The sequence below is a fragment of the Charadrius vociferus genome, unplaced genomic scaffold (assembly GCF_000708025.1).
Source record: "Charadrius vociferus isolate BGI_N301 unplaced genomic scaffold, ASM70802v2 scaffold321, whole genome shotgun sequence".
In the NCBI taxonomy this organism is placed as follows: Eukaryota; Metazoa; Chordata; class Aves; order Charadriiformes; family Charadriidae; genus Charadrius; species Charadrius vociferus.
The window spans coordinates 1,738,672-1,763,361 of NW_009646934.1; the positions used below are offsets into that span (position 1 = coordinate 1,738,672).

The 24,690-nt window shown below is 36.2% G+C and overlaps 1 protein-coding gene across 1 annotated transcript in view; it reads right to left on the minus strand.

Annotated features, from left to right (window-relative positions):
• Positions 1-24,690, minus strand: part of CEP112 (centrosomal protein 112kDa) — a 176,094-nt gene that overhangs the window by 148,927 nt on the left and 2,477 nt on the right. Inside the window, exons 4-7 of the mRNA XM_009894772.1 lie at positions 18,133-18,229; positions 15,580-15,654; positions 6,491-6,538; positions 6,273-6,350 (exon numbers count right to left, since the gene is read on the minus strand). Coding sequence (XP_009893074.1) covers positions 6,273-6,350; positions 6,491-6,538; positions 15,580-15,654; positions 18,133-18,229 — 298 coding nt within the window. The remainder of the gene's footprint in view (positions 1-6,272; positions 6,351-6,490; positions 6,539-15,579; positions 15,655-18,132; positions 18,230-24,690) is intronic.

A 24,690-nucleotide genomic window follows, 5' to 3' on the forward strand; every position in this document is an offset into this window, starting at 1 on the left:
AAATTTATAACTACCTTTTGAAACAGCAAATACATTAACCACTGCAAATTCTGCATTGAATATTACCAATATTTTTATGCGACGCGACGCCTAAGGTGAAATAAATGTCTTGTAAAGTCTCTGTTGCAAAGAGCTTACAGTCTGGACAAACCAGAGACAGACCAAAAGAAACCAAGTATCAAACAAGTGAAACACGCAAGGCAGAAATTAGAATGTAAAGAGACCTTTTATAAACATGGCATTTTGCCCAGATTCAAAGGTCCCTCCACAAAAGTCTATGTTTATGATCTGGACTATATTATTTGACCTAACAAACATTTATACTTCTCTCCACAGATCTAACCTTCTTTGTATCTTTACTCTTCAAAAACACTACAGCTACTACTTCCAGTTACAATATTTTTACAGGGTACTCTTTGAAGAGAAACTAGATATTCACTTAAGTAAAAAATTAATATGACATCGCCCCATTTTTGCAGCCACCAAAAATGAAAAGCTTTGTCCTAAATCAAATTATACCAGTTTTCCCTCATCAAGAAAAGTCTGACTTCTTAAATGACACTGAACATTAATACACATTTGCTGTATACAGAAAAATAATTGAATGGACAATTGTTCTTATTCATATGTAAATGTCATTAGTCTCTTTCAAGAGAGAACAATGTATTTTTCATAGATTTCCAAGTTGGGGGTGGTGGGAATAGGGAGAAAAGCATACAGCTTTGTATCCCAACAACTGCAATAACACGAAATGGTATTTTTACTCTAAAGGATGTTTTATACAGCTAATAAACATAACATCCACATCAGCACTACAGCATATCACATTACTTAACAGTAGTGTGAGTGGTAAGTGTCCCACTTCTGTACAGAACAAGTATGTCTGCCGCTTCTAGTAGAGACTCCAACTCTACTAAGTACCAAAAAAAGTTCAAAATATGTTTAGGAATTGTGAAAGCTTCTACATGGTAATAACTTATTAGATGCAATTTCATAAAAGACAGCTCAAAAGTGCAACAAACTGTATCTTCAATTGCCAGCACTGAAAACTGAACCCAGTTGAACCTTGTGAACATGCAGAAATCATACTGATTTGAAAGGGATTTAGTAAAATCTGAATATAATAAAATAGTAGATACTACTTGAAAACTTCATATAATTCTGCATAGTGCCAAGTCCAGTGAAGCAGATGAGTCTGTACACACTGAGTCGACATCACTTACTTTTCCCCAGAGTTATTTCTTATTTTTAATATGTTGCATTTCAGCAGCTACTGAATGTTTTACACTCCTTTCAGGATCTCCTAAAACAGTCATTAACACTGTACTTTTACCTTTACTTCACAATTGCAACATGTAGAAAGAACAGTGTACAGTACCTACTTTGTCTAGTCAATGTCTTTTCTCCTTTAAAAAACAGGATCTATACATGTAAAAAAAAAAAATAAAAAAAATCAAACTTCTTCTTTCTTTTAAAGGGAGAGACACTTTGAGGTAGAGATTAATCATGCAGCAAAAGATTAATTCCCAGCTGCTTGGCAACCATCTGGACATTCTACTGGTTAAAACTCTAGTTTGAATTGCTAACCTACCTCTTTGATCTTTCTCAATGTCTCCAGCACATATGTGCAATAATTAAAGACATAGTTCACAAACTATTGAAAAAAAAATAAATAAATAACTGTACATGTACGTATATATCTCCACGACCAGACCAATTAGTATCAGGAATTATAAATCACAAGTCAGTTTATGAAAACATGTCTCATCCTGACATACACTGTATGTCTCACACCAGTCTAGCAATAAAATAAGGTTTGGGGTTTATTACATTACATTCTGAAAAGTTATCAAAGCAAGACAGGATGCGATTTCCTTACACGGAAGACAATGGACAACTTGCACATGTTCTTAGGAACAGGACATTAATCAGCCAGGAATTACGTTAACAGAAGTCAAGATTGCTGCGTTTTTAAACACGAACTAACAGATTACTATTCAGAATGATTACTTGGCGGTGAGAATCAGTTTACAACTGAATTTTCAATATAAATCTGACACTGCATTCAAAGCAGACATCAGGTTGGTGGATAAAGGAGACAATTCAAATGAACCAGAGAATATTCAAAGTCACAATACACACTGCTTGGAATAATTCTAAGGGTAATAAAACAGTATTTTCAGAACCAAGTTGTCACAAGAAGAAAGTTACAGAAAAGTGAAAATCCCGATGAAAGCATAATTAAGTCTTATCTGTTTTCAATGAGGAAAAAATATCAAATCCATGATGTAGCTAAGAGCACAATAATGTTAATTTTACACTGGTAAAAGCTCAGTTTAATTACAAGAGTCCTTCTTTTGCGATACTGTCTCCATATTAGTTTTACTTACTGCTTTTAATTTGGCATGCATTAAACGTTTAATTCGTGTTTTTAAATATTTTGCTATAGAACTGAGCAATTAAGAGGAAGAAATCAAAACCAAAAGGACAATGCTCACTGATCACCATTTCCTCCTAACTGCAGGGACACATATTTTTATCTTCAAGTGTTCTCCCCCCCCCCCCCCCCCCCAAAAAAACCCACCCCTTTTCTATGATAACACCAGCAAGTGTTATTCACTCTCCCTCCCAAATTCTACGACTCTCTTTCCTCCCTGCATCCTTTCCTCTACATTCTATGTATGGTCCCTCTTGGGGAAAATCTATAGCGCAGCCCTTATGCAACTCTCCATTTCAAGTTATGGTCTCTTGCCAGATAAGCGAGAAGCACAGTAAATCTGCTGCTTTCAACACCTTAAATTCAGAACACTTTTAGCCAGACCAAGACTTAACTATAACATCATCACTGCAGCATGCTGATTTTATCTTAACATAAATATATCGCTAGATCCCAACGCTTTTGGTGCAGTAAAACTATGTACACAGCTTGATGATCTTTATAAATAAAATTTGTGTCATGCAACAAATGGGAGTGCTCATTCACAAAAAAAGGAGAAAAACAAATAAAGATTACAAAGATAAAGGTTTGAAATAGTTTTTAAACAGGCTGCATCTTAAAGATGGAATTCTTGAATACATTAAAAAAAACCAAACCAAAACAACAACAACAAAAACCCTCTCTTCCTTTTCATCCTACTTTTGGTCCTCAATCCATGAAAATGCCCTTTCAAGGGAAAAAGATGTCTTTTTCCCATTCTCTGCACTACAAGTTATCTTTCACTACCCAGCTCGTCTCTCCTTTTCCCCGAGCATGCACTCTCTGTTCCTCGGTCCCCATTCCACGTGACAAATTGGTGACAATTATCCTGCAGGTATTCTGTATCCTCTTGAAAATTCACCCATTGCCTTCCCCAGAACTACTCCTCCCTCCAGTTGCGCTGCACTAACTACTCCTCCAGCTGACTGTAGGAAAGACAACCATTTCTGCCAGACTGCTTTAGTATACAAAAGGCTCAAAAAGCACCCGTGCTCCAGTGTTCAAAGACTTTATCAATGGGTTTCCAAAAATCAAACCAGAAAAGTTATAAGAACATAGCGATACAGTCAACAAAAACATTGGACACCCTTGCTGTTCTCAGTTAACCCAGACAGATGAAGCTTCATAATACAGCTATTGCACAAAGCATCGAGCTTGCCAGTTTGCCTAAAAAAAAGAAATAATGATTTAAGAGTTGGTATTAGCTCAGTACAAATTTACTCCTGGTGTTAATTATAAGCCTCTGTTTAAAAGAATAAAAAGAGAAAATTATTTCTAATATTCTTGCCTCACATGTGTTTAGGTTTCATTTGCTGAGGCTACATAAATAAATGTCTTTGCTTACAGAAATAAAACAGAAGGAAATTGAGAAAAACGCTAAGAAAAATTAAAACTGACAAAATGAAAAATTAAGAAACAGATCATCTTTAAAGAAAGACCAAAACTTCTGTCCTGGTTAAAAGATACATCAGATAAACTAGTTTTTTGAGAAAGGTTAACAAAACATGGTGTTTTATTAACATAGCTAAACTCGGTTTTTAATTCCAGAAGAATTTCAAACCCATATATTAGCAGTGGTATTGGTTCTGTTTTTCTGAAAAAGCACGAGTAAGAACTTTTTCTTTACCCCCTCCTCTCTCCACAGAATATTGGGTGGCGCTTGGGCTGACCGAAGGTGAAGTTCAAAGGGACACTTCTTCCTATTTATCAAGATAAGCCAACTGTGCCATCTGTTCTGGTTTGCTCTACTGCTGAAAACTGATATAGTCCTGTTTTGTTGCATCTTCCTGGTTTGAAGCCATGACTTTTCGGTAATGACAGTTTCCCAAATGATTTAATCCATGTCAGAAGTATTTGGGGAAAATATGACTAAAAACCACTGCCTGATGATACTCACATTTTCATAAAACTGTGATGTGGTTATCATTGAAAACGGCCATGTGTTTGGCATTATGAAGTCAAAACAGGTGCAGGAATGGTTTATGAACAAAGGTCTAAAGGTTAAAAGCAAAAAACCACAGTTATCCTATTTTATGTTCTCCCGTTCTACTACAAAGAGGTTGAGAACAGTTAAAGGTTTACCAAAACTCTTTTGTACAGCACTATTTTTCTATTAATACATTTACATTCTAGAAAGAAAAAGGCTTTATTCTTAATTGAGCTTCACAAACAAAATTAGATGAAAACACATTTAAGTTTTCTACTTAATAGCACACACACGGTGATTGTGAAATACAGTCTATAACCGTTCCAGTTTAAACTAGCCCACAGTCGAGTAACATTAGCAAAAAGTACTGGATTTTTACTGTGTGGTTTAGAGGATTTTTCCACTGAACTAGCAAAGTATTAGCTGAGTATTTTATGTAGCTACTTGGCATGCATTCTTGTTTATTTAATTTGAAAATATTGTTTAAATGACACCATTGTGCTTTCAATTTCTTTATTATTTTGTCTATTTTCACATCTTACGAAACCGTGCCTTGCCTCATCCTGAGGCAATGGTGGTTTGCATATTGTCAATACAAAAAGAACAGTCAATATTAGACCAGAGCAGAGAAAGTGAAAGGCACACGCATTGTGCAACCACCGTATCAGGCTGCTTGTTTAAGCATCAAATTAGGCTGTCAGCTATCAACGTAATGCAGACTTTCATATCCATTACTTTACTAACAATAGAAGTATCCGCAAAGCAAATTTACCCTCCCCTGTATCTCAGTTCAAGACGTCTTCTGAAGTGTCCATGACAGTAACTTTGGGACAGTTCTAATTCGTAAGTGTCCTTACAGCACACCACGTAAAAGGAGGGACGATTTCACCGTTTGCAGATGACGTCCCTTCCTTCCCAACTCGTACATATTTGGAGTCCTATGTAGGTCTAAGTACTTGTGGATAGTTAGGGAAGTGTGTACATGTGCCTCAATTTTCCAAGAGCATATGGCCGAAAACAGAAATTTTAATGGCAAAGAGAAAAAAATGTGTGGGGCTTGAGGTTTTTTTAATAATTTTCCTAATACATGTTGAATTTCCTTTCCTGAAGTCTTGTCCACCAGACCATTGATTCACTGACTTTCAAAAAAAAAAATATGGAATGCTTACAAGGTTTCAGAAGAATCTGAAATATCTATGTGCTAAACATAGCATATTTCAGTTTTATCTTATGACTGATGTTTTAAATAAACCAAGTAGTTTATGACAAAAAAATATATCATAGCCATACAACTTCCTTAAACTATGAATCAGGTAAAAATGATGACAGAACTTTACTTTTGTACACACAAAATAACATGGTATGAGAGAATGACATAGGCAAGCTTTGCCAGTAATCTTACCAATTAACAAAGTTCAAAAGAAATACTACAAACCCCCATATTAATAAGAGAGGAATGGAGCTAGATGAGGCAAAGAGAGAAATAATGTAGATCCTAATAGAAATAAGGTCTAGACCTGCAGATTTTTAAAGGCATACAGAAAGTAAACAAAAATCCTCACTGAATCAAAGGGTTCCATTGCTTCTGTTAAAAGGTAGTTTGGAAAATTCCTAGAATTCAAACTCTTCTACAGTAAAAAGTCCTTCAAAGGAACAGCAAATGTGTTCAGAAAGTTTTTTTATGCTCTAAGTAATTGGGAAATACACTAAGTATTTAATGAAAACCCTGACACGTCAGCAAAAATTCTCTTACATGAGATTTCCTCCTATAACAAACTGCTTTGTGAATACCCAATTTCCAAAGAAAATGGCCTAATTTACTAATTTGGGTGAATTTTCTTTTTCTAAAAAGACTAAAAAGACTCTTACCTCTTTTTCATGCATTCGTAATAGCGTCTGTTCATCACGAGAAGTGCTACTTTTTCCCAGGCCAAATTTGGGTGTCATCTATAGAACGAGAAAAAGTTCAAAACAAGTTATTCCATTCAAAGCAGTAACTGCAAGTAAAATCAATCTTAACCAGAAACGAAAAACACTAAGCATGTTTGTTTGCCTTTATAAAATATCAAGGGAATACAAATACCTACCAAAGACACTGGCATCGGCTTTTCCCGCAAATATCTTGGATTTTCTAACTGAAAAACAAGTCAGAGAAAAAGTAACGATGTCAGCAATGTCTTATTATTTCTTACAAACAGCAAGAAATACCTCGAAATATTCAAAAAAGTCTGCCGTGACAACTTTGGGGGCATACTTTGAGAGGTAATCTGTATCAGTGAGAGTACAATTAACACAGTAACTATAGCACTCAGAAGAACAATAGAACAGATTTCAGGATGCCTTCGGACATAAACACCAGTTCAAGAACTGCTTTCCACTAGAAAATTTGACTATCTATCTGCAAATCATCAAAAGAGTACCGTCTCCAGATACACGGCTCTAACCTAGAAGTAACACACACATTATTTCTCCTGTCCGTAATTCTTTCTCCTTTACAACATTTCAATGATCCTTAAAAAAATACACTCAGCAGAATGTAAAGGTCCAATAACATACTGCCATCTTTTACAAGTTATACAAATAGAAAATCTTCATAAGAGATCATTTTGTTGGACATGACCTGCTCAGGAAGGTTTAAAATTCTAGTGTTTCCCAATGCAAATGGATCGAAAAATGCCTTTCCCCCCCCCCAACCCCCTCCCAAACCGTTGTGGTTATATAAATTCCATCAATGCATGTTTTAAAAGAATTTAGGCAGCTAAATACATAGCTTATACAGAAGTTTTCCAACTTTATTGGATAAACTTTCATTTAAGTCAGTGTAAAGCTAGAATAAATTCAGAGATTAAAATCATTGTAATCTAGTGGTTTCAAAAAACGACAGTTGAGTGCATTTAAACTATATCCACATATGTAATTCATAGAGACAAAACATAAGGAAATAATTCATTAACGGTACTGTATAATTAAAGCAGCTCTTTCAATCACTGTTTTTAAGATCTGAATACAACACATTGTTCACAACCCACTTCCTCTATCAGACAGCTATATCTTTTTAATTCTCTCACACGATGAGGCTCAAACATCACATCACAGAGAATGCGTAACACCCAAGAAAAGCTTTCAAGGGTATAATCTTGTAAAATACGGCAGTGAGATTTGGAATAGGAATGTGATTGCAATACACATCTTACAACATTTAGACTTCCCCCCCCCAAAAAAAAGATTAAATTGATTTGATCTTCTGTGAGGCACGGCAAATATATCAAATGCTTGTACTTTCTCCAGTGTTATTGAATAATTTTTGTGTTGAATTTATCAGTGAAGAAGAGGCTTAATCCCTCTGAAATTTCAATTTGATACAGTATTATTCATTTCCTGGTGAGGCACGGCAAATATATCAAATGCTTGTACTTTCTCCAGTGTTATTGAATAATTTTTGTGTTGAATTTATCAGTGAAGAAGAGGCTTAATCCCTCTGAAATTTCAATTTGATACAGTATTATTCATTTCCTGTCCTAAAAGGACATTGGATATGTGGGATTTCTATATGCTGTTGAAGAGTTGTCATATTTCACCCAGAAGTAGTTGTAGCAGGTTTAACATGTACATTCAATTCCAATGAACAGTATATCTAATATTTCAACACCATAGCTGAAAGTATATAAAAACAATGATTTAACAAATAACCTATTTCTCTTTATTGTCCATGAGTGATGGATAACAGTGGGGAAAAAAATAAAAACCAAGAGAGACAGAAATAAAAAGTACAGAAATTCTGGACCAGGAAAATTGAGGAGGATTTTCTTTCTCCTATACCTTTGTACCTGCAATAGTATTTTCTATCTAAAATTCTCTAATTGTACTAGTATACTCTTCCTTCTAGCTCATTTCACCTACTTCCCCATCCATCCCACCCGCCTACTCGTCACCTGCGTAGTCGCCCAGGACTGAGGGCCACGTGCCAAGAGCTGAAGGCAGAGCCCGGCTCTGGCTCCCCCAAAACCCCGCGGCAGGTAACACCGCAAGCCCCCGTCAGTACCTGCTGGAATCCCCAGAAGGCTAAGGCTGCACAACCAAATTTCAAAGGCATAAGGATTTCCCAAAAGCACTCTCTCTCACGCAAAATGAATACAATCACCCTCTACCGTAGTTTTTTTAAAGCTAAAAATTATTGTAAATATTTACAATTAATTCAAATACTTTATCTGACCATGAAATCAAGCTGTTTACAGTCTTCATTTCAAAACCAATCTAAAAAGCTAAGGTATATCATACTTGTTTATGAGAAAGAAGGGAAAATGTGTCTCTAATACTTTGTATGGCCTAAGTCTTGCATTTTTTGATTTTGTAACAGCAGCCATATGTGCTTTGAAGTTAAATGTTCCCACTTTGTTACTTGTTGTGGATTATATCCACTTAAACCGATCTGTAAACATTTAATGTCTCAACATTCATTCTTTTCATGCTGGTCTTCTGCAAAACTTCTTGTTCTCAAAATTATACCACATTAAAGAGGGAATATCACAATAAAGAATGCCCAAAAAAGAAAAAAGCTTGTATTTATGAGAAACATGCAAATTTAAAAATAATAAGCAAAAGGTCAAAGACAAACCAAAATACATATGTATGAAACTGAAGGACTGCCATGAGAAGAACAGTAAATCACATGCTTTTTTAAGAGTATGAACCAAATAAATGTCATCATGAAAGACATCTTTATTTGAACTAGAATTGAACTCTAATTTGTAAATACCACTTCTTAACAAAAATGGCATTTTGAATTTCTTTGTAGAAAAGATTTTGGATTCTCCTGTTCTCTTAGGCAGTCAAACAGACAACAAACCAGGTTTCAATTTGTGAGTACTGGCACGGTCACCTTCTAGTGTTTGAGTCCTCATAAAGCAGAGCTGGGAAGGCTTTGGATGATCAGATCCCGTTACTTAACACAAATAATCTACTTGACAAAAATAGACTTAATTCTCTTAAGCTGAAAAACGTATGGCGGAAATCTACAAAAAGACACAGATTCCAAAACTGAATTTGAGGTCAACTAGCCATAATTTTTAACTTTGGTATTTTCAATTTCTACATAAAGCAGTAAAAACTAAACATTTCTGAAACACACAATTTTAAAGCTTCCAACGCAGGCAATGAGCGAAGCATCGATAGCAGAAGTAAACCGAGCCAAGATGGTCTCCCCCAAAAGCAAGGACAGTGCAGAAAAAGCCCAACTTTGAGCACTACGCACTTCCACAAGACTCGTCCTCAGGACGTCACCTGCGGGTCACCCCTCGGGCTGAAACCAGCCTACGGGCTCTACATCTGGCGTAGTCCAGAAACTTAGACCAAAGCTTCGCTTCTTTTGACACAGTAAATACCACAGCAACAACAACATTAATGCTATGCTTTCATTCTACCCCGTCCAAAGTCCCATTTCGTTGTGTGGCAGATGTTTATCAAGGTATACTCATCTCCAATAATGCAGAAGTGTAGCTTATTACAGCTCAGTACCAGAGTCCAAAGGTATGCTGTATATGTTAAGGTTCAGGAAAAAAAAACACATTTGGATCAGCAGGCTTGTTACACATTCCCCCTTAAGCTTCTTCAAAGACAAAATGTGATTGTTTTCAAAACAAGGATGGAAAAAACACACATGAAAGAGTTAAGAACACTTAAGATTTTGAAATGGTAAACAACTAAACTGAACCTTGCCCTAAGTTCTTACTTTAATCTAACAAACCCAGCCAGCCAGCGTGTTCCCTACAGAAATAACTGCTGAGTAGCTTCAGGAAATTTGAGTAAGGACATTCTTATCTAACATCATAATTTGCAGGGAAGTTCACTTTAATGCTGCTTCTGCAGTCTTAGTGGAAGGACATTAAAGCACATGCAGATTGTTTGTCAGCATGGAAGTTAAATTTATTTTTTGAAGTCACAACACCACTTGGAGTTCACTGTGGGAAAGTTTTTACTGTGCTGCTGCCCTCCAACACCACAACATATACAGTAGGTATGTTTATAGTAAGCAGACAGACTAAGAAACCAAACAAAAGATAATCAAATGGTTTGTACAGAAATGGTTGAGCTTAACTAGACTGGAAACGCAGGCAGATGCGAGCCAAGTACACAAAACAGGCATAACATACATTGTTGCTGTAGCCACCCAAGAATTCTCTATGCTTGCATCTACTTTAACCCTGTGTTATATAGAATTTCTCCAAGAAAGACAACCGTAATGCAAGCCACTGACCGCAGAATTCCTTTGGTCTGAGTCCTCTTAAACCTTTATTAGGCAATAACATTTCCCATGACAAGTTCTTCTGGGCAAGACCCAAGTGTCCAGGTTCTTTGTATTGAAGATCCCACATCACTTCTGGTAAAAGCTAAAGAGTTAATTCTTGTCCTGGCTGAATTCCAATGATGAAAAATTATGTTCTCCCTGATTAAAAAACCCTTTGCTATTTCCCCAGGGTACAATCTCTTCGTACGCTTTCTACCCAAAATGAAGTGCTGAATTTCCTGGGATGTTTAAAGGAGTTGCTTTGTTACACCTAAAATTGGCTATAATTCAGTGATAAATGAAACTGTATCAGAAGCATCATGAAAAAGATATATACAGGCAGGTCAGGTAAGAATATGCAGGGTTTAATTCATTGTTGTTCCTTTACATAACTTAAAGTTTCTATCCAAAAATTGCGTTTGTTTGCAATCTACGAAGCTTAAAACTGGGGGGGGGGAACAAAATGCAAGTTTAATTCTGTTATCCAGCAAGTTTCTTTTCCTGACACTACACATATTTCACAATATTTAATTATTTTTTGAGCTGTAACTAAAGGGAAGGTGAGGATGTCCCGTTTATGAAGTGTACTAAATTTGCAACAACATGTAGTTTATTGACAGCTGTTAATAAAATAAGACAGCTGAGGGATTTTTATTGTATTCTAAAATAGCTAGAGAATTACAAAGTTCAAAGTAACAACATGACCCAGGATTACTTGCATTTGTCTAAACTCCTGTCTCTGAAACTTTTCCCTTCAAACGGCAATACAAACGGATTTCTTCTTTTCTACATTGCAAATGCAACTTCAAGGCATTAACACTTAATAGACAGCCCCCACAAAAGTTTAGCTAAGAGTCAATAAGAGCTAAGAAAAACGCATTTTTATAATATATTTTAAATTAGCTCATATTAGTATTCCATATATGAAAGGCAAATTTATCACAATCAAAACGGAACTTTTTTTGTTTGTTGGTTGGTTGTTTTTTTTAACATTTACCCGTGCATGACTAGAATCTAAAGAACTTGAACAATAAAATGTTTGATAGAGATAATCAGGAATCCTGCAAGGCAAATGGAAAAATTCTTTTATTGCTCATAAGAAGCAACAACATTAGCAAAGTAATGCAACAGTCCTACTTCTCGTGTAGAAAATGTTATTACTACTAATAACAAGTATCTGAAGCATCCATATTACAGTCTGTTAACCTGTGACCTCTCTGCTTAGTAGAGAAGTCATAAAATTATTTCCCAAAACTTTTCACAATATTTTAGATAATAATAATGAAAAAATCTCAGCCACTGATGTAAACATATCATCAAAAGTGAAAATACATTCAGCGTGTGACCTTAAAAATACACAGCCTTTGAAGAAGAGTAAATTTAGAATATATCAAAGAAGTAGAAGCTCAAAAGATAAGGGTAAAAATAAATGAACAGTTTATAACTGGTCATCATAATCTAGACAAGCCTATACTGAAACAGTGAAGGCTTAGCAGCAACTCGCAGCTGGAAGATGGTAAGCTTTTCTCATGTCTATGTAGAGCACCTATCCACATATTTGCACATTCTTGAATAAAAGCGTATTCTCCATATATACCTGCCTGAAATAAGAATAGCTTCCAAAAATTTCAAGGATTCTTACTGAGAAAAATCCTTGTATAAAGACTTGCCTGAAATTCCCAGGATCAGCTCTGTCCCCATCATTACAAGAAAAATGTACAACAGCACACATTCTTTACCAGGCTAGCAACCGACCCACCATTTATTCCTTGACACACAAGTAAAACTCAAAAAAACCCAAAACCACACCCAAGGAAATTTTGAAAAGCTTTTTAAAACCAACTGTTCTTTATACTAGGCAGTTCAAAGTGAAAGCCATTCTGTATTTCCTTTCCTAATTTTGCCCCACTACTGAAGTATTCTTTTGGGTCAAGGGTCTTCTGCATCTGAGGTGGGATCACTTGTAAACTAAGTTTCTCAAACGGTCTGCAAATGTGACTAGCAATTAAAAGATAGATAGATGCTCCTATGGCAATGTAAATGTTTACAATAATAGCAGTCACATCTTGCACTCAAACCTCACAGGTTCTGAGGCGCTACCATCATTTAGCCTTTTTTTTGTTTGTTTTTAATAACTACATATCCTTCTTTAAGTATGAAACTCTACTTAAAACTTTCTGACCTTTTAAGAACCCACTGGAGGCCGTGATCCATAGCAGAGAAACACTGTTCAACAGCAACCACTTACAGACCTCTTTTTTACAACCTCAAATCCTCTTTGTCAGGTTAACTCCCAACAAGTCTTATCAGGCAATCAAAGTCTCTCACTAGCGACTTGTTTAATTACCATCCCTGGAGAGGAGACTTGAAAAACTGATTTATGTGTCACGGTAGCCAATTTGTTATCCAAGACTGCTCCCATATCAGTGGAGGATCATCATAGTTTAATAACCATCCATTATCAACACAACATGATTGCAAACTGGAATTTCAATTAGAGAAAGAAATAAAAAACAAATAAAATTATAGAGATAAGCAAGCAGGCAGATCAACACTGATATAAAAATGCTGGATATAAAGAGATTCTTTGTCAGCATCAATTGGAACAATTTGTAAAATGGCCATGAGCAAGTTTCCCCCTTAAAGCAGCTTTAAAAGCTCAGGGTATTACAACTATCTGTTCATATAATCCAGGTATTTATACAACCCAAATACCCAAAATCTGCAAGTGACTGCTTGCACATTTGTTTCAGGCACCTGCATAGCGCTCTCGCAAATCGGAGTTGACTGCTATTGAAAAGCTTTCCAGAGATTCACTCTCCCCACTTATTTGTCCAAGTCTGGAGCTGCTAGAAATTGGTTTTATATTGCTCTATAAGGCAAGGGGCTCCAGAGAGCAATACCATGCACCCAGACTAGTATTTTCACTAGTCTCCACCTTCAGTTTGGAGAAGGAAGTCAGGTAGCTCCCGGATTGTCTCAAGGTCAAGACTTTCTTCTCTCTCAGCAATAAAGCATGAAAGCAATTTGCATTTAGAATGCTAACAGGCACCAAAACAGCAAGAGAAGCACCAAGGACACAAAAAAGTTAACATTCTCTCGTATTATTTATGTTTTTACTGAAGAGAACTTAGCCATCGATGCAAAACATTGAGTGCAATAGCCAAGATTTTTAAATGCTGTCATATCCCTCTGGGCTGACAATAGCACAGGAAGAATAAGGATTATTTGGTAACTGATTAAATTGACAACATGACTTTATTTTTAATAAAACAAAGCTGAAGTAGTTCATTAGAAACTAGCTCTTATCCCTCCTAACTTCAGCTGCCCTCTCTCCCAAACACAACTGAGTGAGCTTTCAACCTGTGAGAATAAGCAGAAAATGTGAAAGAAAAAAAAAACAACCAACTTCTTTATTAAAATAAGAGTGATCTTAATAAAACTAAATGGTTACGAGAACATTAATCTGATCAAATAGGTTAAAGATTTGGTGGCACAGGGGAAAGGGTTAAAAAAAGACAAAGTAACAAAACAGAAAAAATACTGCAAAATATAGCTAAAGAATGAAGGAACTTCACTAGGACCTTAGAATTATCATGGGCTAATACCATAGAAAATACAACCAAGGGAATAAAAACTTATTATAATGGTAGCCTTAAATTAAAATAAAATTTAAATTAATCTAATACATCTAAGTCCAAAATATTTGATTAACTGCTCAGGAACAACACGTAGATCAAGGCCCACATATTAAATTTGTACATGCAAACATCAAAGAAGATTAACACAGATTCACATTGATCTTAGCTAGCAATTTTTTCATCTCTCCTTATAAAGGTGTATTTACTGCCTCACTATATTTACCTCTTGCATTACACCAGCCCTAAAATATAGAGGGCGTGTTCAAATCCTAAGAAAAGAGGATAGCTTGAAAATGTTGATTTTACAGAAGTGTTTACAAAAGTGGTTTAGAGTCTAAAAAAAAAAAATTGAATACAGATTAAAGTCCTCCTAGCTGTAAACATGGAAAGCTTTGGGGAGATATCTTCTGCATTTTTGCTCAGATCCAATAAATACTAGTTCTGAAGTTGTTGAGTTGTCCAAGAAAGAACTCCTCCTTATTCCATCCCCACAGTAGATTCTCTTTCAGATACTTTAGTTTTGATATATCAAAGTCAGGACAAATCTTAGCATCGTAGCAAAGGTACCATATTCACAAACACATTCTAAAGCCACAGCTATGCAAAGACATAGGCCAAAGTACTGCAGAAGCTTCCACAAAGGTAGATTCTTTCCTCAGCAAAGCAAATTCACAAAGACATGCTATTCTTTCCATGAGGAAGAGCCACAGAGCTGGTCTAAAGATTCTAATTATTAAAAGGGAAGGAAAGAAGTTAAAAAAACTGAAAAGCCTCTTGACCACTTCCAAAAGTTTGCTCTAGCAAAAAAAAAAAAAAAAAAAATTGAGTTGCATTAATGGCTTGCAAACTCCATATTCCTTAAAAAAATATATCTACAAATACAGAAAGCCAAACTCTTCTTTCATTTATACAAGCAGAAATTCAAAATAATGTTATCAAGAACCTGATATATAGCCTGAATTTCTACCTAAAACACTTGGGTTTGACCAGCAGGTATTATTATTTTTCTTGATTTATCAGTAACTATATAAAATACAATCAGATTATTATTGCTTAAAAATCAGGCATTTTTAACATTTTCTTCTCAAGATAACACATATTCACAATTAACCTTTCCAAGCTTTACCGTTGTATTTCTAAAAGACTGATTCCTACATAAAGTTTTGTTGACTAAATTCAGAGATGCAGACTACATTGCTAAGGAGTTTTCAATTCAGGTCAATAAATAAGTAATGTACTCTGTTTATTTTACCCCAAGATTCCAACTATTGAGACGTGCTTCAAGGTCACTGTCATCCAAAGACACGGTTTTTTTATGATGATGGTCCTGGAACATAAAAAAGTCAAACAAAATATCAGAAGACCTGGCAGATACATAGTCTAAAAAAAAAAAAAACAACTTCTCATTAGACTTTGCCATGCATACACTGCACTTCCTAATAATATCATGATATCTCTGACAGCTTTAATCTAAATAGCTCAGCTACCAGTAGGATGCCATGCTAAGCAAGGAATTCAGAGGATAAATTAGCCTGCCTCCTCACTTCAGTGTTCTTTATTTTACTTATTTCCAAAGCAACAGCCTCCTTTACAAAGGGGGACTTTACTAAACAAAAAACAAAATACTCAATTTTTCTGGCAACATATTTATTCTAGAAATGAGCCATTTCCACAGTACCTTTTGTGGGGCTCATCCAGAATTCAGAGATCACTTGATCAGCTTCCACATAAAAAAAAAAAATAAAATTAAGGAAAGCACAGTAAGGCAGTAATAGTTATAGTGGGCAGAGCTGCAAAAGCAGAGGACAGAGTAGGTGTTGCCCAGCTCAAGGCTAGGGGTCCTCTACGCAGAGAGAATTTCCAACATTCAGCCAGGACTGTAGTTCTTGTTGTTCAAGGCTATGTTTTTCAGAAGAAAGTTTTTCCTGTAGGACAACAGTAACTACTGATTGTATTAAATGTATCAAATAGGGAAGCTGGTACAGCAAATTTTCCTTAATGGAGATATAACACTATTCAGAAACAAACAGAACACTGAAGTGTGAATTACTTTGTCTCATTAAGTTTTGTTCGGAGGAGGTTTGTGTACTGGCATGCAAGCACCTCTTTTTAAAATCTGCTCATTCACTATGAGCATACAGTGAATGGAGCTTTGACTTCAGTTAATCAACACTTGGTTGAGGCAGTTCTTAATGTTTCTTAAAAGACTCCCTGTTCCTCTACCTGGGCCTGAATTATGCCAGAACATCTGTGCGTCACTGACAACAGAACAAGATACTATTTGTTCCAGCCAGCCAAATGTTCATCAAACTGTTTGGCAAAGCAAGAGAGGATTATTTCACTTAAAGGCCCTTTTAAAGCTGTAATCACAGTAGAATCCAGTATATGGAGCTGAAGAACAATGAAGTGCAGTGATTTGTCTAACATTGCCCTGGAAGCCTGTGGCAGAGCCAGGAATAAAAAAAAAAACCCTAACCAAGAAAAACCCAAAACAACAAAAAATTCAAAACAACAACCACCAAAAAAAAACCCAAACAAAACAACAACAAAAAACTTTAAAGCCCCAAATCCAGACTTCAACTGAAGAAAATCCTTTTCTTTACAATAACTGTTCCATAAGAAATATTTCTTTAAGTCAAGTAAAACAAATAGGAAACCAATAAGGAGATATTTAGTAAATCCAGCATCTGTTTTTATTTTTAGTTATGGCATTTTTTTTAAATTACATTTGTATACATACAATCAACACACACATTATAAGTACATTCATACCAACCAGAGTCTAGAGCAGAGGCATTCAATTTTTGCCTACAGACCATTTGCAGCCTGCCATGATAACACATCCCCTTGCTAGTCCTCTTCTCCAAACGCATAGCAGAACACAAACTTCCTCAGAAAGACAGGCCCCAGCAGCAAGCCTGCAGTTTAGCCCACGTACACTTCATGCCCTTATAAGTTCTTAATTGCGCCCAGTAAAGACGCGTAAGAACAGTCTAAATGTGTCAGGTGTCAAGAGCCCACTTCCAGCTGCAATCTTTCTAAACTGTTCCTCTGACACAATTAAGTAAGCGTGGGCAGACTGACAATGTATGTACAGCAAATTCAGTGTTTCCTGGAGGAATGAGAGCTATTATAGACAGACTGGCTATGGTGATGGAACCACAGGAGACAGACCTCTCCAGTAAAGACTAGAAACTACAAGGCTACAGAACACAGTCACAAAGAAAAACAGCATACTTGTTGATAACATATATTTGTCAGAAGGAATTTTCAGTTTACATGCTTGCAATTGTACATACAATATCATTAAATATTTTGGATTGAAAGGGTTTTACGTAAAGTCTGTTTAATGTCCTTCCATCAGCCATAATGTTAGTTGTGGAAAGCTTGATAAAATAAACTGTCCAGAATTCACTCTTTCAGAGGTCAACCGGCATTAGACAGAGCCAAAGACATCTATGCAGCTTTCTTTAATCTACTATTGCGAAACACAAGATGATGTCAATACAGTCAGTTTGCCAAGCCTAGGGAAAACAATGCAGCAGACATTAAAAACACTACACTAAACAGAGGTCAACCATTAGGATGAATTGAGAGCGTCCTACAAGAAATTCTTTTCCCCTGCACTTGCAGAGGGCAGATTTTGATGAGATTTAGTCCTTCCTGCCATTCCTTCCCAAATGTCTGCACTTGTACACAGAGATCATGACTCATGCAATTAGAAATAACAGCTTTATGGAGATATAAAAAAAACAATTCATTGAAACTAGAGCAAGTTTTATGACAAAAAGGAGAAACATCTTACAGACAGTGGTGGGGCTAGGTTATCTTCATCTCTCCGGTGAGGAGGACTCATAGAATGTGATCTTAATGCTGGCTTCTCATTGTACTTGAATCTTTCCCTGTTATTAACAAAAAAGAGTAAGGAGGAAAAGAAGAATTCATTTTCAACAACTTGTGGCACACAAAGGATGTTAATCTTAAAATCTTTTAAAATACATAAAAGAAAATAATTGTCAAGGTGTAAAGATCAGAAATAGTAGAATAAAAAAAAAAAGAAAAATTTCCTACTAAAGGCACGTTAAAGGCAAACAAAAGCCTTAAGCATTCCATTAAAAAAAATAGCCAAAAAACCCCACACCAACAAAACCACCAGAAATATATTAAAAGGTGTTCCCCACATTTCTCAGTTGCTACATGACCCAACATCTCCCAAAAGATTTTAGAATAAATCTAACTTAACTGAGAAGGCTGATCCAAGAGAACATTTTTGAAACAAAATTGCTCGACATACGAGACAGCACAGGATAAAGTCCAGCAACTCAGAGAAGAAAAAGGAATGAAGGTGATGGTTAGCTGCACCACAGGGGAGAAGACTTTGGGACAACCAAAAAAATATGAGGTTAGATCAAGGTATATCTTCATATAACACACAAACCTGAAGAAAAGTGCAAGAACTACACATACAGTTTAACAGAAAAGCAATGACTTGAAAGGCCAAGGTGGAGAGTAACATGTCAAAGAAACAAGTCATAAAGACTGCATTAGTTGCATTTCATTTCAGCTCTATTTTGTGAACTGAAGTTGTATGTTTTGGCGGATGGTAACAGAAGGCCCACAAGACAGTTGGACTTGATGATCTTAAAGGTCTTTTCCAACCGAAATGACTCTACAATTCTAAGACAGGATATAAGTACAGCATGAACAAATACTCTGTCCAGTGGAGAAAAAAAGTGGACAGGGATTTTTTGGAAAAGTTTTTGTCATAAATAAAGCCTTTGAACAAAAGGAAATTAAGAATAGCAGATAGGTAAAGATAACTGTCACTGATGCACCCGGTCAACAGACCTTTCTTAAATATGGAACGGTGAAAGAAAAGAACGACCTGAAACAAAATAAAATCAAAATTATAGGAGCTTATCACATGGGTTGATACAGCAAAAGATCCAAAACAGTAGCAAAACACCCTTCAGTATATACTCCAATGTCAAATCTGCATGTATTAAAGTAATTAAAAACTCCTATTAGTCCATTCACCTTCCTATGACTAGCTTAATATTGTATTAAAATCAAGTCAGGCCATTAAAATACCTTTCATTCTTTCCACCCGGCAGCAAATTAGACAAGAGGCTATGCCAAAAAGACACTGAGACGAATTAAGTGTTTATGAACAGAAAGACAACTGTTGGATGTACAATGTAAACTAGTCACTTCTAGGAAGACAAACACAGGCAAACTTTTCATGAAGCACACAGCCCCAGCTTTCATCAAAACAGCAGGGAACAGTGAAATACAACAACCGGGAGCATACCTTCCCTTCCAGCACCAATAAATACCAACAACATACATGGACACAAAGTAACAATTACAAAGCAGTAGTAAATAGCTTAGATAAGCAAAGTCTTAGAGGTAAAAAAGATCAAAAGAAATGTAATACTACAATGACTGTCTCTAGCATTCCAAATATGCATTTCTTACCAAGATTTCATTTGACACAAAATTATCTTTCATTAAAAGGAGACAAATCTTTGCCTGTCAGTAAATCTGCACTTTTATCAGTCTTCTTTTCTCAGTAAGACTCGGGTTACCTAACAATTCAATAAAGTTCCCATTGTTTAAAATGAGAGAAAACAGAACTCATGCCTCTATCATTAAGACATTCAGGAATGTCAACAAATATTCAAATCAACCCAAGTTACTGGTAATATTTTTAAATTGACAAACATGGAAAAAAACTCTAGATATATTCCTAGTTCTGTATTTGCTGTTTTGAAGAGGAACTGAAAAGGAAGTTGCTTTACTTGATTCCATAAACGGAATTTGAAACGACCGTTACAGATAGAGCGCAATTTTGCTTACATCAAGCACATATAACCCGTTCACTCCCTTTTCCAGCCTTCTGCTCAAATGAGTCAGGCTCCAGAAATCACAAGATTGTTTCTTTTTCCTCCCACGGCAGGTGAGTGGAGAATGGTCAGTCTTGACACCAGCCCTGTGACCTCCTGCTTCAGCCAAAACAGTGGGCTAGCATGGGAGAAGGAAGCAATTTGCTCCTAATAAAGGAGGTTAGTAAATAATTTCCTACTAGCAACAAAGTAAGGGAAACTCACTGGTTCCTCCTGGTACAGCACAGCTACACACTAACCTTTAACAATGTTTTTCAGGCATCATAATCTATAAACATGCAGTAGAATTTTCCTGTGGGGTCACAAAGACCAGGTTCCTGTTCAAACCAAACTACACATTGCTAAAACCAATTCTCTGATGTTTTAAAATAAAGATGCACCAGCACCAACCAGCTGGCTTGGTCTTATTCATTTACACCTTAGTGTGCAAGTAAGGCTTGTCTATTTTTTATTTAGCCAGCTAAACAACTCCTTACAGAAAAGCCAAAAATCTCCATACACAGAAGTACGTGTATGGCAAGATAAAAATAACTGTGAAAAGAACTTCTCCATTTGTTCGCTTCTTTTAAAGGAGGGAATCTTGAGATAAATAAACATCAAAAAATTACTCAAACATTTCTCACTGACATTATCTATTTTAGCCTGAGAAAATGTTGTAGTCTAGCTGTAAGAACTGAGTCACGGTTGGAATGCAAAATTTTCATCCAACTACATATATTACATGCTTATGCATACAGGTTGAGTAATACACAGTCTGAGTAGAGGGACAACTATAATGTAACAAGATCACCATCTGCTGGCTCTCTCTGCAAACTACAGATTTGAGAACTATTTAATACTTTACATCTTTACTTGCACTGATAGCTCATTCAGAACTGTAAATACAAAGGAAGACAGGATCTATACATTGGGTATAGCTAGCGTCTCACTATAGACATACGTAAACAAGTATTAAGAAAGCTATTTCTACAAAACATAACAGCTGAATGTTTACCTTCAGTATTTCTTCCTGCATAATTCACACATTTAACCTAAGTTTCTCATTGCTATGAAAATTAATTTATGTAATCTACAGAGCTATCAAAATTTCTAATTGCCAACACATAAATTCAGATTTCCTTAGACATAGTACCATTCTTGGTATGAGTACCCATTAGCAGAGCTGTGCCCACACAGCCAAGTTTCACTTCCAGATTTCTTTAAACAAGTAACTTCTTCCATCACATTTACTTGCATCTCCTGGCATGAAATAATACACAATACGGGTCTCCACAGAACTCACCAGAGCCTTGGGAACCATCTGTCGATCATCAATGTAGGTACTGCTACAGTCTCACAGGACAAAAAAAGACAAATGAAATAAAACTTCACTACTTGCCCACATTTTAGGGAACTGCCAGACCAAGCTAAATCTTAGGTTCAGATACTAAATGGGAAAAGTGGTCAGATTTCCAATAAACTACTATAATCCAGGTAGCAAAAAGAGAAAAAATATGGCAAAGAATACAAGGGAGGGAGTAGGCAGAACTGTACCTCAGCCTTCCTCAAACAGGGACAAGCACCAGTTGGATGCAGAAGGAGGAGCATGTTGCTGCATCCCACTCAAGTAACACCCCAGCTGACAGTACAAGTAAGGAATTCAGAGGAATTCAGTGCATTTTTATGCCGCAAATATGGCCTTGTAGAGATATCAATATGCCAGATTGGGCCTAATGGCAGAGAGCTGCACTGATATTGCTTTAATAATACCCAGAGTGATACTTTCCCATGATGGTGCTACTCTAAGCGACGAAGACAATCTGATCAGATCCAGGCTGAGTACCTTGACATGGCACAACACTATCTAACACAGGTTTAGCTGAGGTCTCAAAAAGCATTCCCAAAGCATAATACATTCCTTGTTTTCATAAGGTCAAACCTAATTTTTTTAATTGAGGGTATTTGGACAGCTCTTCCCAACAGTTCTTTGTATCGCCAAGCCTAAAGCAGTAATATGGTAACACAGCTGGCAATCTCTCCATTCTCCAACTTTGTTTCTTAAACCACAAGTCTGCTATCAGAACCACAGGGTCATAACAGAGCATTTGAGTGTGAGCAACCAGACAGTGCCTTAGTTTTAACATTGTAGGACTTGGGAAGAGGACATGCATTAGTCCTAAAGCAACTTTTTAAATGATTGTTAGAATTACACATAGTTAATGGATACATAAATATGAAAAGCTTCATGATACTCAATATCAAAGTGATGTAACTTCCAAGACTGCCTCTCTGTCACCCATCTAAATCACAGCTGAAAAACTTAAAAATGCAAGACTCAGCACTGTGATACATATAGCATAAACATCAGTGTTCCTAAACAAAAAAAAAACCCACACAGCTAATGCTAGCCACTTATGAAAATAAGTGAACATATAAAAAAGGCATTAGACTTCCAAAACAAAACCTTAGAGTATTTATAATGCAATGAAAGCAAACCAGAAGTTTCATACAAAAGTAGAACGAATACTTATTTTCTCTTGTACAGAGCCTACTGAGCTTCGAGTAATATTCTCGCCCTACCTCTAAGAGTGCTTTTTTCACCAAGGATTTCAGAGACCTTAAACATTAACTAAACTTCAAAATGAGCAAACAAGAGGCAATTCCATCCATGACTGAAATGCAGCCATATTAAAAAAATGGAACATAGATCTTGATAATCAGTGCAAAGTTGCACTGCATAAGAAAAACCAGAAAGAAAGTAAGTATTTAAGAACAGAATGTAGATTAACCTAAAATTTACCTAAGACTCTCAAAAAATAGGACAGAAAAAAACCCTATGATTTTCAACAGCATCCAACTGACCAGCTTGGCACATCTTCAGTACTGCAGGGACATTTTTCTAAGCCAACAGGAAAACAAGCCTTAATAACCTGATAAATTTCATCCCTTGACTTGCTTTGTAAACAGCTCTATACCCAACTGACTGGAACGAAGGATGCGGCTTAAGGTTACTGGCTCCTGCAAACCTACAAAAAGAGACTGTCCAATGGATTGCCATAACAAGGTGCAGCTACAAACACTCAGGATTATGCTGTACAGCTGCGAATAAGCAATACTGAAATTTTTGCGTTATCCTAATGACAAACATGCAGGATCTAGACACAGGGGGTGCTAGTCACCAACAAAGCACATGTATTTGTAATAGACAGCATGATATAAATCAAAACATTTTAAACAAAACTCAGAGAGAGATTATTCAGACAAGGATGGAGTGATTGCAAACAATCCTCCCCACACAGGAGAACAAAACAACATGGCATAGTATCCCACAGGCAGCAGCTCTGATTTTTAGCCCCATAAGTTTTAACAAGTATAGCTGGTCCAGTCTGACCTTCTGTAATCCAAGATTCATGAAGCTTAAGGGAAATACAAAGAAATCTTGCTATTTCATAAAGAAGCCATGGTGAAACACAAGACAAACAGAGAAGTGCTTAATAAGAACTAACATGCTCACCAAAAGATGGATCAAATCCCTCTTCCTTTGTACATAACTAACTTTTCTTCCTTTATCATAGAATAGCAAAACTTGCTTATCTGCAGGGAGCCACTATTCTGTTTCCTCTAAAACACCCGTGAGCAACAATGACAGAACATTCTTTAAATCTACCATCTGTATGCTTGTTTATATTTCTATTCTCTATAGAAAAAAGCCATTAAAAACTACTTCATATAAAAGCTCCTTTCAGCATTATGACCTTAGAATAAAACTTTTAAAAAATATTATACGTTTACTCTCCCCACATTTTTTCACTTGCTTACTGTACATTCCTTTTATTTTGAACTGTATAGAAATAGTGAAGATTAATCCACTTCATTAGTTAATACCACTTTCCAGTTTCCATACATCAGCATGCAGAAAACAGGACTGTACAAGAACTCCAAGGGGAGAGCAACTGTTTTGATCTATTTTAAGAAAAATCTGGCCTGAGAGTCTTCTGCACCTCTACAGCCTTTTACCCCATCACTTCTTCCTTACTGCCTGTCCACATTTGTATGTGCTTCCCTCTCCCAGTTAAGTAATTTTGTATGAATTCTGTCTCTTGCCTTGTGACCACTATGCTTTGCCACCATAATATCTGAGGTCTGAAAAACATAACCAGAGTACCAGCTTACTTGATAGATATTTAGAACATCAGAACAACTGCTATTATCTACTTTTGAAGTCTACAGAGGATGTTACCAAGTCTACAGAGAGTATTAAGATGAAGAGAGATAAGAATGATGCAAAAAAGTTATTATTTCTACGTCAGCAAACAAGCTCTTCATGCAGGTCATGAGGACCCCATGGTAATCACCAGTCCAAATCACTATAAAGCCCTCTCTTCAGTTGCCACTAGATTTCTCAAAATTTCTCAAACTATCAGTTTGGCCCATTGATTTTCCATGCTAAGTGTTTGTAACTGAAAGGGGAAGGACTA